The 12,512-nt window shown below is 43.1% G+C and overlaps 2 protein-coding genes across 7 annotated transcripts in view; both read left to right on the top strand.

The window, feature by feature from the left end:
* The window catches only part of klc2 (kinesin light chain 2), a 19,125-nt gene extending 17,949 nt beyond the window's left edge, over positions 1-1,176 (top strand). For all 5 annotated transcript variants that reach the window (XM_076288905.1, XM_076288908.1, XM_076288907.1 and 2 more), the window contains one exon: positions 1-1,176. This exon is cut by the window's left edge. The gene's annotated coding sequence lies outside the window, so the exon portion shown is untranslated.
* Positions 1,177-1,442: 266 nt separating this feature from the next.
* Positions 1,443-12,512, top strand: part of prkd4 (protein kinase D4) — a 29,421-nt gene continuing 18,351 nt past the window's right edge. Inside the window, exons 1-2 of one of the 2 annotated variants that reach the window (XM_076288903.1) lie at positions 1,443-1,618; positions 2,798-2,970. In XM_076288903.1, the coding sequence (XP_076145018.1) occupies positions 1,570-1,618; positions 2,798-2,970 (222 nt within the window). In that variant the 5' untranslated portion in view covers positions 1,443-1,569. Of the gene's footprint in view, positions 1,619-2,794; positions 2,971-12,512 lie in introns of both variants that reach the window. The other variant, XM_076288902.1, reaches the window with a different exon arrangement.

The raw sequence follows: 12,512 nt of genomic DNA, 5'->3' as shown, positions 1-12,512 counted from the left end.
GTACGTACAGACAGGCTGGTGGAGATGTGACCTACTGAATGAAAAGATGCATTGAATGTTAATGATGGGTTTGATTTGAGAGCAGTTGGACTGTTTTGAGAAGGGAAATAAGTAGCGTTGAGGGAGGTAGAGTCATAGCTGGAGAAAGATCGAGATGGAGCAAGAGAGAGAGAGAGAAAGAGAAGGATGGAGGGAAAACAGAGAGAGGGTTGGAAAACAAGCAGTTCAGCCAGACTGCTTGGGGTAGAGAGAGCGTGGGGAGCTGAGCTCACCCCGCAGGTGTGGCTGCAGATGCCTCGGCTGGAGACGGTGCTGATAGAACTGGCCTGCGGCACTGGACACTGGAACGGATGCGGGCCGCATCTTACTCAAAGCCACTCTCAGGGAAGGGTGTGCTCATCTTTGTGGGAAAGGGACTTGGCTGGGTTATGACCAGAGCTGCTAGCTGATAGGTATTGTTGGGGGATGATGTCCCACAGCAAAGTCAAAACGATACAATCCTTATTATATGGAGGAAATGTTTGTGGGAAGAGTACGGAGAGAGGAGGAAAAGGAATGGGAAGCAAAAGGATGCAAAGGGAGACGGGATGACACTGTGGAGGAAGTGTGGATAGAGAGAAAGATGGAGGAAATGTGGATAGAGAGAAAGATGGAGTGACGGCGAGCCAGAAAAGAATGCGGTCACAGTTCAATGTGTATTTAAAAAAAAAAAAAAAGTCATCTAAATGTATCTCTGTCTCTCACACATGCATACAGTAGGTTTCAGACAGCCACAGGCTGGGTGTGAACGGTGATGTGTGTGTGTGTGTGTGTGTTTTGCTGTCTTCAAAGCTCTTATTGTGAGCTATGGTATTGTTTTTTTAGAATGTGAAACTCCCCTCCGCCAAATGTTTTGTGTATATGTGTGAGTGTGTGTGTGTCTGTCCTCTTAACCAGTTTCTCTCACATCCACATTAACACACACACATACACACTCAGTCTGGTTAGAATGTAGCCTGCAAATTCTATTGAAGGAGTAGGAGTGTCTAGGGTATGCTTAGTTTACTGTATTCCCTACTCTGATGGTCAAGTTCTTAAGTGTGAAGGGGCCAACCTCATGTATATTTTAATAAAAATGTTCAGTAATATGTAATGACAATAAAAAAAAAAAACAATGTTCCACTTTTCAAAACTGAATTCAGTGTGTCCGTGTGTTCATTTGTTGACATAAGAAAAAGAAAAGTGAGACTAAAGCATATTATATGTGTGTCAAACTAGTCGTGTGTGAGTGTGTTTGAGCTTGACTACTAAGACTGTGTGTGTGTGAGAGAGAGAGAGAGAGAGACAGAAGAAAGAACTTCACTCATGTAGAGGACAAGACGAGATGGAGAGCGAAAGAGAGAGATGAAAAAAGCAAGCGACTTCCTGTTCGACTCTTCCGACTCTTGTTTTACCAGCGCAGCATTCACCAGAGGAAGCGAAGCAGCGAACACACACACACACACACACACACACACAGTTCTCCACAGGAGACGTCACCTTATACACACCTATTTACAGACATATACACACACACTTTGGGAAGGTAGAATGGCTGCCAACAGACCCTCTTCTGAAAGCTCGGACTCCGGAATCTCAAGTAAGTGTGTCTTCCTTGCTATAAGTACAGCCTTATGTTTTTCACTCTAAAACAGAACTAGACTAGACGTGCAGGTCTCAGATTAGCCTCTTACATATTTGCTAAAGAATCAGTGTCACTCACAGATGACTGTAAGACTAGAAAAGGATGTGCTGGAATGAGTTCATAATTTACACTAATCCCCCAATTGTCTTCTCAGAATCAAAGTGACTCAGATTAAATGAAATGTTTGGAAAACTGCACAATTGCCTGCATCATAATAGGCCTTTGTTATCTTATCTTTCTGATAACATTATGTTTGTTACCATGTCTGATCCTGCGGACATGGTGATGCACATCAAGTGACTTAAATAGCTTGACAGTTATTCAGTCTTGAGCATCTTTTTTATGAATACAGCTGCATATTTTAATATAGCAGAACTGCATAAAAACATAGCTGCCAAAAGTTGAGAGCAGTGAGTTTGAGTTGACCTTTGGGCATGCCTCTGCTATCGCACCTTCCTCTCATTTTGACAGTGCTGTGTTGCAGGATGAGGTTACGCTTGGTGACCAAGCTTACCTAATAGCAACCATGATCACCCTTAAAAGGCACCATAAAAAACATATCAGTGCGTTACTGAACATAACTATCAGACGTACATATCATGAAGTCACAAAACAGCACATGTCGACCACATACAGTCAACATGGAGTGTCAGAAGCCTGAGAAAATGCATACAGGGTCGGACTGTGAGTCCTGTTATGACGCTCTCTGTCTCTCTCTCAGCCATTAGGTTAGTCTGTGGGCTTCCACTAACCTCATCTGTAGCTTTAAAATGATGTGCAAGGCTAAAAGGGCTATGTGCGCAAAAAGTGTGTTTATAATTACAGTCAGTGCAATAGACTAGGACTAGACTAGGCCTAGAAAGTTAGAAATAGGCTAAAATGGGAAATGACAGCTGAATCTTCTGCCAAAAATCCCCTACAATTCTCACATATGACCTTAATGTTTGCAAAAAAATCCCTACAATTTTCAAATACCTTAATGTTTCCAACCAGCTATGCAATAACTTGTTTTGTGTCCAATCTAGATAAGTCTGTTGTAGCATATGACACCTATTTAAATACCCACTGTTAACTTTATTCTCTATTCCTTGGTTACTTTCTCTCTCTCTCTCTCTCTATCTCTCTCTGCAGCAGCCTTCTCCTCCATGTCAGTGGGGTCGGGTTCTGTTGGCGGTTCTGTTAGCGGTTCTGGTCTGGCACTGGTGAGGTTCCAGCTGGGTCTGCTACAGGAGGTGGTCCAAGCGTCATCAAGGAGACTCAGCTTCCGCTCAGCCAAAAGGCTCGCTGCTGAGATCATCGAGAGAAAGGTCAGCGGTCACACACATTGGCACAGACACACACACACACACACACACACATCCACTCATTTAAACACACAAGAAGTCAACAGGGTTCGTGTTGAGCTTATTGTTTGCATTCTCTCATATTCTTTTCACTCTCTCTATCAATGGCATTCTTCATCACAAACCTTATCTACATTTCATTCACTTGCTCTTCATCCACTTTCCGTTCATCATCTTCCTCACCAACTTGTTTTGAATAGTTTCACAAATAAATTCAGTCATGCTGCTCTCCCTCTCCCGCCCCCCCCCCCCTCACCCCCTTGTGTAAATCTGGCCAGTTGCCATGATATTGTCACAATACTGTCACATTTAACCCATTCCCGCTGGATGCTGCATGACGCAACATTGACCCTCCCGCTGGATGCTGCGTAGCGCAACATTGACCCTCCCGCTGGATGCTGCGTAGCGCAGCATGCTTTTTATTTCATGTTTCTAGGTGCTACAGAGGCTTAGATATTACATTTTGGTAGACGTTGACAATTTTTTGTATGTTTTCAGAAAACCCTCAGGAAATAAGGTTATTTAGTCTAGAATGCCATAGGATTCTATAGGCGTTTTTAGCAGGCATTTTAGGAGTAAATGGGTTAAACCATCCTTCTGAATATAGTCTTTGTAGAATTTCCATCTGGGTTATAATGGCAACAGATGGCTAAGAGATTAAAGGCTCTCGTCCCTGAGGTCTGTTGACTCGGCTTTTTGAATGTCTGTGAAAAGAAAGCATAATACAAAATCAAAAAGGGACCATTTTGTGACCTAAGGAAGATCAATATGGCCGCAACACGTGGGCCCATTTCAAAACAGTTTCCCTTGGCCTTTTCCTCCATATTTTTGCTTCTAAACAGAGTGCCTTTGTTCTTTCATTTTGTGTCTCAGGACACCCACTCTCTTGTTCCACTGTAGTGTTACACAACTACTTGGCAAACAACTGTCACAGAGGTTAAAACAAGTTCACAGTTGTATTAGGTTAAGGAGTGAAGACGCTGATATGGTGTTCTTGAAATTCAAGTGCTACAGGATGATGCTAGCAATGCTAATGCTTTAGGGTTAACTCTGGGACCTCATCGCTAACTAAATGGGTGCTGGCCATTGCTATACACAACAGGGGTGTGAATATCGCCATTGGAATGTGGTAAACACCAGTCCAATTTAGACATGTCAAGTCAAGTCAAGTTACTTTTATTTATATAGCGCATTTTTGTATGCAGAGTGCAACCCAAAGTGCTCTATTGTGTGATCTGAGGATTCAGATGTGAATGTTTTATACTTGACTAATGTTTTATTTGATCAGACCTGTAGTATGTAGCCTTGGAAGACCGTGTGTGAAATAAAAGTAAGTAGTAGGTAAATACATTGAGGAGAGCATAAAGGGCTTTTCACATTCTCGTGCTCAGGAGAATGAAGAGTGTCATGTCTATCCTGTACACCTGTGCAGTAACAGCTGCACTGGCCACAAAACCAGAACCTTGTAGGTTAAGCCACTTTAAACCATTTTACTGAGAAACCTCTACGGCTGTATAGTCAGTTAATGCTGCATGCCAGCAGTTTATGTTGAATGAGGAGGTTTATTGCTTACAGCGTTATAATATTATTCTGTCATCACAAATATTTTCATTACAGTGGAGTTCATTTCTTTGAATCTTAAATCAAAAACTGTGAGGCATTTGAATTATGTTGCGGTTTTCAAGTCTGTCGCCTCTCGTGTATCTGTCCGCAAGCCCTTCAGCTGAAGATTTGTGTGCATCTGGCCTTTGAAGATGAGATAAAGAGAATACCCGGAGTTAGCCTGTCAGATAGCCTGTCACTATGTCAACTCTGTGTTTACCCAAGACAGGTTCAGGCTCTGCAATCTGTGAAGTTTCAGAATTTCAGATATACAGTGCAACCGGAAAGTTTTTCACATTTTGTTATGTTTCAGACTCATCTTTAAGTCTCATAAATCTATTCACAGTTCTCCAATGCTCCACAAAAAGCAGGTGTTTGGAGTGTTTTGTACATTTATTTTAAAAAGATAAAAGGCTGAAATATACCATTTACAGAAGTATTCAGACCCTTTAATATGATGTTTGCAATTAAACTCTGGGGCATCCTACTTCTATCAATGGTCCTTGAGATGCTACTACAACTTGATTGGCGTAAATTAATTCTTTGGACATTATTAGGAGAGGCACACATCTGTCTATGTAAGGTCTCACAGTTGAGGGTCTATGTCAGACTGAAAACCAAGCCACAAGGTCGAGACAATTATCCATAGACCTACAAGACAGGATTGTGTCAAGACACAGATCTGGGGAAGTGTACAAGACCATTTCTGCAGCATTGAAAGTGCACAATAGCACGGTAGCCTCCATCATTATCAAATGGAATCAGCCAAACTGAGTAATCCGGGACGGATGGCCTTGGTCAGACAGGTAACCAAGGACCCAATAGTCACCAGGAATGACACCAGAGTTCCTTTGATAGGATGAAAGAAGTGTACAGAAGGACAATCCTCTGATCAAAAAAATCACATGCACCAGCACAGTGACAGGGACACTGCTATATAGGAAAGGCCATTGTTAATCTGTGGTCCTGACTCACCGTGGTCATAAAATATCCCATGGGTAGAGTGTTCTCAGTGTCCTGGCCAAACTCCCAACCTGGCTCATTCAATCTGCCCCCTAATCATCCCCCCAGTGTAAGGGCCCGTCCCATTTCTCCCCCCTTAAAACTTCCACTTGGTTTTGATTGCCCTCAACATTAAAGCCCCTTCGACAAGGGAAGTGGAGGTGAAGGTGGTGATCTTTCCCTATGAATTGGGACACCACTATATGCAAATTAGCGTAGCGAACGTGCTCACCTACGTCACGCGCAGCTCCGATGCATCTACCGGTAGTAGCCTGCTACTATTTTCATTCAGGAACATGCCCGTTCCAGCGGTCATTGTTGTGTGGGCTGTGCTGGTTTATCTACGTCTGGTTAATCAACAAAGATATTAGTGTTCATGTGAATGCCAGAACACACACCTTAAATATTGACGAAACTACCCAGATCAGAATCAGATATATAACGTTATTTGATGGGCAGACTCTCTCAAAGCACTCAGCAGATATCATGAACATCGTCAGATAGCGTCGTGAGATATGTTGAGTTTTAACATCAGTGTTCAAAACTCAACAGTCCATCAGATGTGCATTAAACTAACATATTCCAACATATTTCGAAATTTTAATATGCTTATTTGCGAAAATATATGAAAAATTTGGCCGGCTCGCTGAGCTCGCACGGTATCCTGGGTAATTTCATCTCCCACTTCGTTTTAAGCCTGCATCGGTCCTGGCTATATTTTGAGGGTTGATTTTAAGGGGAAAATAGCACTTCCCCTTGCTCCCTAAAGTAATGGGACACCCTACACGTGCACGCGCAAAAACGAGGGTTAGGGCAAAAATCTAGGGGTAGGGGAGGTATTGGGACGGGCCCCTAATTGTTGGTTTACACATTCCCTCTCTCTCCACCTCAAGCTGATGTGTGGTGAGCATTCTGGCACATAATGGCTGCCGTGCATCATATTGGTGGGTGCTACACATTGGTTGTGGTTAGGGGGGCCCCCCTTTAACTGTACAGTGTTTTGGGTGCTCTGGAAAGCTCTGTATTAATGCAATGTATTGTTGAATTGAATTGCCTCTGAAGTACATTTGGCACTGATCTACCAAGGAACCAGACCGGACCAGTTAATATTATCTGCAGTCACATGGCTGTTTCAATTGTGAAAATAACACACTGGGCTGATGATGGATGCCTTTGTAGTTGCAGTGACCACCGCCATGACACTGAAAATGAGCACACTTGTGCCCAAAAGTTAGGACAAAGGTCCAAAAGTGAGGAGATATCACTTCAGAATAACATATGGGGAATAACATTAGAAAATAAACCATATCTATAGAAGGCACCTATTTATTATAGCATAATTTATTATGACCGCCGCGCAGCGAAGCGGCGGTCATATAGGTTTAGTCAGATTTTTCTTTTTTTTTTTTCTTTTTCGCATGCCCAAATTTCCGTCAATGAGTCCCGGGACACTGAAAGACCGGGGTACACGAAACTTGGTGGGCATGTAATCCCACATGGATAGCATGGAACCATCGTTTTTCGTTTTGATCTGTAGCCCCCCCACTGGACTGGACCCCCCGAAAGGAGGGTAGGGCAGACACAGTTTTCTGAGAATATCTCGAAAACCGTAGGGTTTAGGAGGACCATTTTTTTTTGGTATGTTGATCTCAAGAGGCCATGTCAACCCATTCAATAACCACTCATTTCATGTATAGCGCCACCTAGTTAAACACAAAAAAGTAAAAATGAGGTGTTGTAATCGCAGGTATCTGTGACCTAACATAGTCAAAACTGCACGAAATTGGAAGTGTAGGATCATTATGACACCCTCTGAATGCACGCCAAGTTTCGTGGAATTCCGTTCATGGGGGGCCACACAATAAATTAGTTTATGTTACTATACACCAACTGCCCTGTAGGTGGCTGGAGACAGTTTTCTGTGAATATCTCGAGAACCGTAGGGCCTAGGAGGTCCACCTTTTTTTATGTATGTTGTCTTAAGGGGGCATGTCAACCCATCCCATTACCACTTATTTCATGTATAGCGCCACCTAGTTAAAAATTAAAAAGCAAAAAATTAGGTGTTTTCATCACAATATCTCTGGCTGACAAGGTCAAAACTGCACGAAATTAAAAGTGTAGGATCATTATGACACCTTCCGAATGCATGCCAAGTTTTGTGTACTTTCGTTCATGGGGGGCCTTACAATAAAATAATTTATGTGTACATTTAGTGACGTACACCAACAAGGATTCCCGGGACACTGAAAGACCGGGGTACACAAAACTTGGTGGGCATGTACCCCCACATGGATAACATGGAACCGTCATTTTTCGTTTTGATCTGTAGCCCCCCCGCTGGACTGGACCCCCCAAAAGGAGGGTAGGGCAGACACAGTTCTCTGTGAATATCTTGAGAACTGGGGGCCTAGGATGACCATTTTTTTCCGTATGTTTGCCTCCAGGGGTCATGTTAACCCATTTCATGTGCACACATGTGCACAAACAGATACACACACACACACACATACATTCACAGTAATCATACGTATGACACATACTCACACAGTAGACATATGTACGCTTGCATTCACAGGCACATACGCAGGCACACACACAAGCACGCACACACACACACACACACACACACACACACACACACACACACACACACACACACATAACATAAACATAACACAAACAATCAAGAATTTCTCAGAATTATGAACAGGCAAGATGGAGGTGGGGTTGTATAAAATGAATTTTACATGTGAAATCTATGAACTAATAATGTTTTGGTACTTGTTGTCTAGCAGATACCAGTGATAATTGAGTGTGGATAATGCAATTTAGTGAGACAGTTAGAATCATATAGGCCTTTCAGCGTGATTTCTTTTTGTGGAAAAAATGTGCTGGACTGGGCGGCGGTCATATTTTGTACCGCTCTGCGGTACATCTAGTTATAGTAACATTTGTTGTTGCTTTTTTCACATTAGTCAGCTATTTCCAACATTCCCATACTTATTATAATAACATAGTAACATTTGTTTTTTTTGTTTGTGTGTGTTTTTTTTCCCACATTAGTCAACAAACCCACCTTTGTAACCAAATAACTTTTTAGTCACTTAATAACTTAGTGAGCTCTGCAGCTGTGGTTGTTGCTGGAGCAAAAACGATGCCACAGAGGATTTCCCGGCAGATCCAGCTTTCTCTTTGTGCCTGCCTGTGAGAGTGTGCCTCTCTATGGGACTCTTACCCCTGGAGCTGACATCAATATCTGTTTCACAGTTTACAAAATGCATGGTATGCATCTGTCCTGCTTTTGGTAGTAAAGTGGTGTTCAGAATACCACGCAGAGTTGAAAGACATATGCAACTTAAAGCTTAGCAACGGTGTTCATTCATTCAATCACGAGGGGAGTTGTCGCATTGACTGCTTGGCAAAAAAGATGGAGTTTTGTGATGTCCCGTGCTACGGTGGTGGCGGAGGGTCAGAAATGATGACACGTAACAGAGATGAGTAGCTTACAGAGGCCTTGAAATGAGGCGGATCCTATGTGCTCATAAAATGCGGACATAGGGCCACTCATGACAAAAATCCAGACAAATGTCCAAAAAGGAGGACACACTCTCTCTGTCTAGATAGAGAGCTCAAAAACCGGACTGTCCGGACGAAATCCGGATGGACGGCCACCCTATTTGTAATGTTTGTGAGCGTAACGGTAGCCAGCTGGTACGTAGCTGTGTAAATGTAAATCAGGTTTGTAGGCCAAGTATACTTGCGTGTACAAGGAATTTGAACACACAGAGCACACAGTGAACACAAAGTGAGGTGAAGCACACACTAACCCAGAGCAGTGAGCTGCCTTGCTACAGCAGCGTTTGGGGAGCAGTGAGGGGTTAGGTGCCTTGCAAGGGCACTTCAGCCGTGGATGTGGGCTAGGGAGAGCAGTGCTCAACCACTTCCCCCGCCCACATTTTTCCTACTGGGTCGGGGAATGAACCAGCAACCCTTCGGTTACAAGCCCGAATCCCTAACCAGTAGGCCACGACTGGCCCCAACAGTATGCAGTATGTACGTTATGTAGGCCTCCCGCCTGACGCCTTAAGAGTCACTGTAGTGAGAGAACTAGCTGAGCCAGGGCGCTGTTCATCCCAACGCAGGTTACATGAGCATGCTGTGCATACTAGACAATATCTGATTCTAATGCATGTCTGGCCCAGATCTTCACCAGAGAGATGTACAAGAGCAACACCAGAGAGATGTACAAGAGCAACACTAGGGCCATTTCAGAGTATGATGCCAACTGGGTTGAAACTGCGAGCCTGCGACAGTGTGTGCGTGTGTGTGTTTGTGTGTGTGTGTTTGAATGGGTGTGAGAGAGAGAGAGAGAGAGAGAGAGAGGCACACAAGGGTGTCTGCTTCTGCTGCAGTTAGGGGGAGAGTCTGCATCAGGCAGGGGGGCCTGTGTGGTTTCAGCTTCTGCTGCTAACTTTCCAACCACAGACACATACACACACACACACACACACACACACACACACAGATAGAGAGCAGAAAGAGAGACAGAAAGAGAGAGAAAGACAGAAAGTGAGTCTACACTCTGGCCGTACCATTTTGCTTTGCTTCCCCCTTCAGGTTCCACCTTTGCTCTTGAGCGGAAGTTTCCACACCGCATACATTCTTGTGTGGCTCAGGACATGACATAAAATACAGATGAAGACGGATGAACACTCGCGGACACACCCCCTGTTTTTATACACACACACACACTCACACACACTTCTAAGGTGCGCACACCCTCCCACGACCCACACACAGAGAAAGCCCACATACACACTCAGTCTGACAACGTGACACCTGTCTCTCACACTTTCTCATCCCAAACAACATTGTCCCTCCTTGAGCACACTTAGTTCCCCATTCATAATATTTTTTTGAGGTTTAGTAAGAATGGTGAAGTGTCTATCCACCCTGTGAACTTGTGCAACGACTGCTGCATAGACCACAATACAGTACAACAGCACAGTACAAGTTTCAGATGTTGTGGGTATGACAGAAACGGGAATGGGAGAATGCGCGTAACACAGAAGTGCGTAACTGAAGCGAGTAAAAAAAAAGCTTACACGCGAATTACGCGCAAATGGGAGAATTCCCCCTGTATTACTTATTTGTTTGCAAAGTGCGCTGGCATTAGAAAGAAAATCATGCAGTCACAGATCATAGATATAGATAGATAGATAGATACTTTATTGATCCCCAAGGGGAAATTCAAGATCATGGCTGAGGAGGAAACATTTGTTACATTTCCTCTGCAGCATTCCAAAATCTTACACATTACACACAACAGTGAACAGCTGGTACAGTTGTGCAGTGAGTGAACTTCCCTCCCAACACGAGATGCGGTGGCAACAGCTGTGATAGCTAGCTTCCTTACTAGCACACCCACCTTCCAGTCCAAGATGCAGAATGTTCTCGGTGTCAAGCCCTGGGCTGGACTGCAGAGTCAAATGCACTGACCTTGGTATTAGAGAATCTGTCTCTGTTGTCTATAAAAACAGAAAGATGGAAAACATTTTACAAGATGAACAATACTTTACCCTGAAATCCATTGACAATGATAAGATTAATGTAGATTATCTGTGCCTATTTGACATTTACTTTTTATGGGTCAAATTGGTACTTGAGACCATCTGTTTGCCATAGTATGGGTAGACGTGGTCAGGTAGTCTGTTGTTAAAGCTCTGTGCACCTTGGTGGCGATCTTATATTCATTTGTTTTCAATACAACCCCGCACACCAGCGTCAGACTCTGCCATGTAGATTTAAGGCTCTATTTTGGTGATCAGAAATGGATGGTCAGAGGCGCAAAGTTTATAGACATAAAGGCATGGCCAGTCCACATTCAATATTGTGATCAAACGATTATGTGATCAAACGCCGGGTACTGGGCGAAATCTGCTTGCACGTGAGACCATATGGAAACAGGGATTCCACTAAACCTTGCTTTACTAAAACCTGTTGGTGACTAGCAGAGTATAGCCTACATGCATCTGCACTCGTCTATATGAACTCCTAGGCAAAGTTAAGACAAAACAGTTATAGTTACAGTAAGTATGCTACTTTCACTGACTGAGAATGGGTTACCATAGAAAACATGGCCTGAAAAAAGCAACACTTACCCCAATAATGATTGAGTGACTGAATAAAAATCCTAAGGACATTTATCCTGCGGAGTTGCTACTTACATCTTGTGACAGTGCTTCTTTAGCTGCGCTTTATATGCGCCTTTCGCTATAGCCTCCTGACTACCAAGAAAAAAAATATCTCCAAATTCTTTTTTTTCTTAACTTCCCCAATAGTTTGGAAGACAATGAGCATACTGAAAACTTTTTTTTTGAAAAAAATGTTTTTATTTAAGAAATAAAAAGTGTCCATTACAGTGGACTTCATAACACTGTACACATAAAACTGAATCAAAAATAAGTAAAAAAGAGAAAAAAATGGAGGTAGTAACTACAAATGTCCACTGTGGAGGACAATTGTTTAACACTCTCCTATGATGGTAAAACATTGTTACATTACTTCAGAAAATAGCGCAACTCAAGCACCCACACCATAGGTGTATCTAAATTAGCTATGTACCAAAAATGAAATTTTACCGTGACTCGAAGAGCTGTAGGCCTAAACAGTGTTGTAAGGCTGCGTGTACAAATCTGCTTGGAGCTCCAGTGGATTTTTTTTTTTCCTGACGAGAATTCTCGGTCTAACCGTTGAAATGGCGTAAATAGACGACCCACCAGTCCAGCACTAACCTCCGAGCGTGGTAAACAATATCGGATATTTCAGGCAGTAAAAGCCCCGATAAGAACCAAACCAGATTTGGTTCAAATGTACACATGTATGGCTACTTAAAAATG

This window comes from Alosa pseudoharengus, unplaced genomic scaffold (genome assembly GCF_046254945.1).
Source record: "Alosa pseudoharengus isolate Yale_2024_CS ecotype anadromous, Long Island Sound unplaced genomic scaffold, YU_APseudo_1.1 YU_APseudo_1.1_scf_17, whole genome shotgun sequence".
NCBI lineage: Eukaryota > Metazoa > Chordata > Actinopteri > Clupeiformes > Clupeidae > Alosa > Alosa pseudoharengus.
This window is presented reverse-complemented; position numbering and strand designations above follow the sequence as displayed.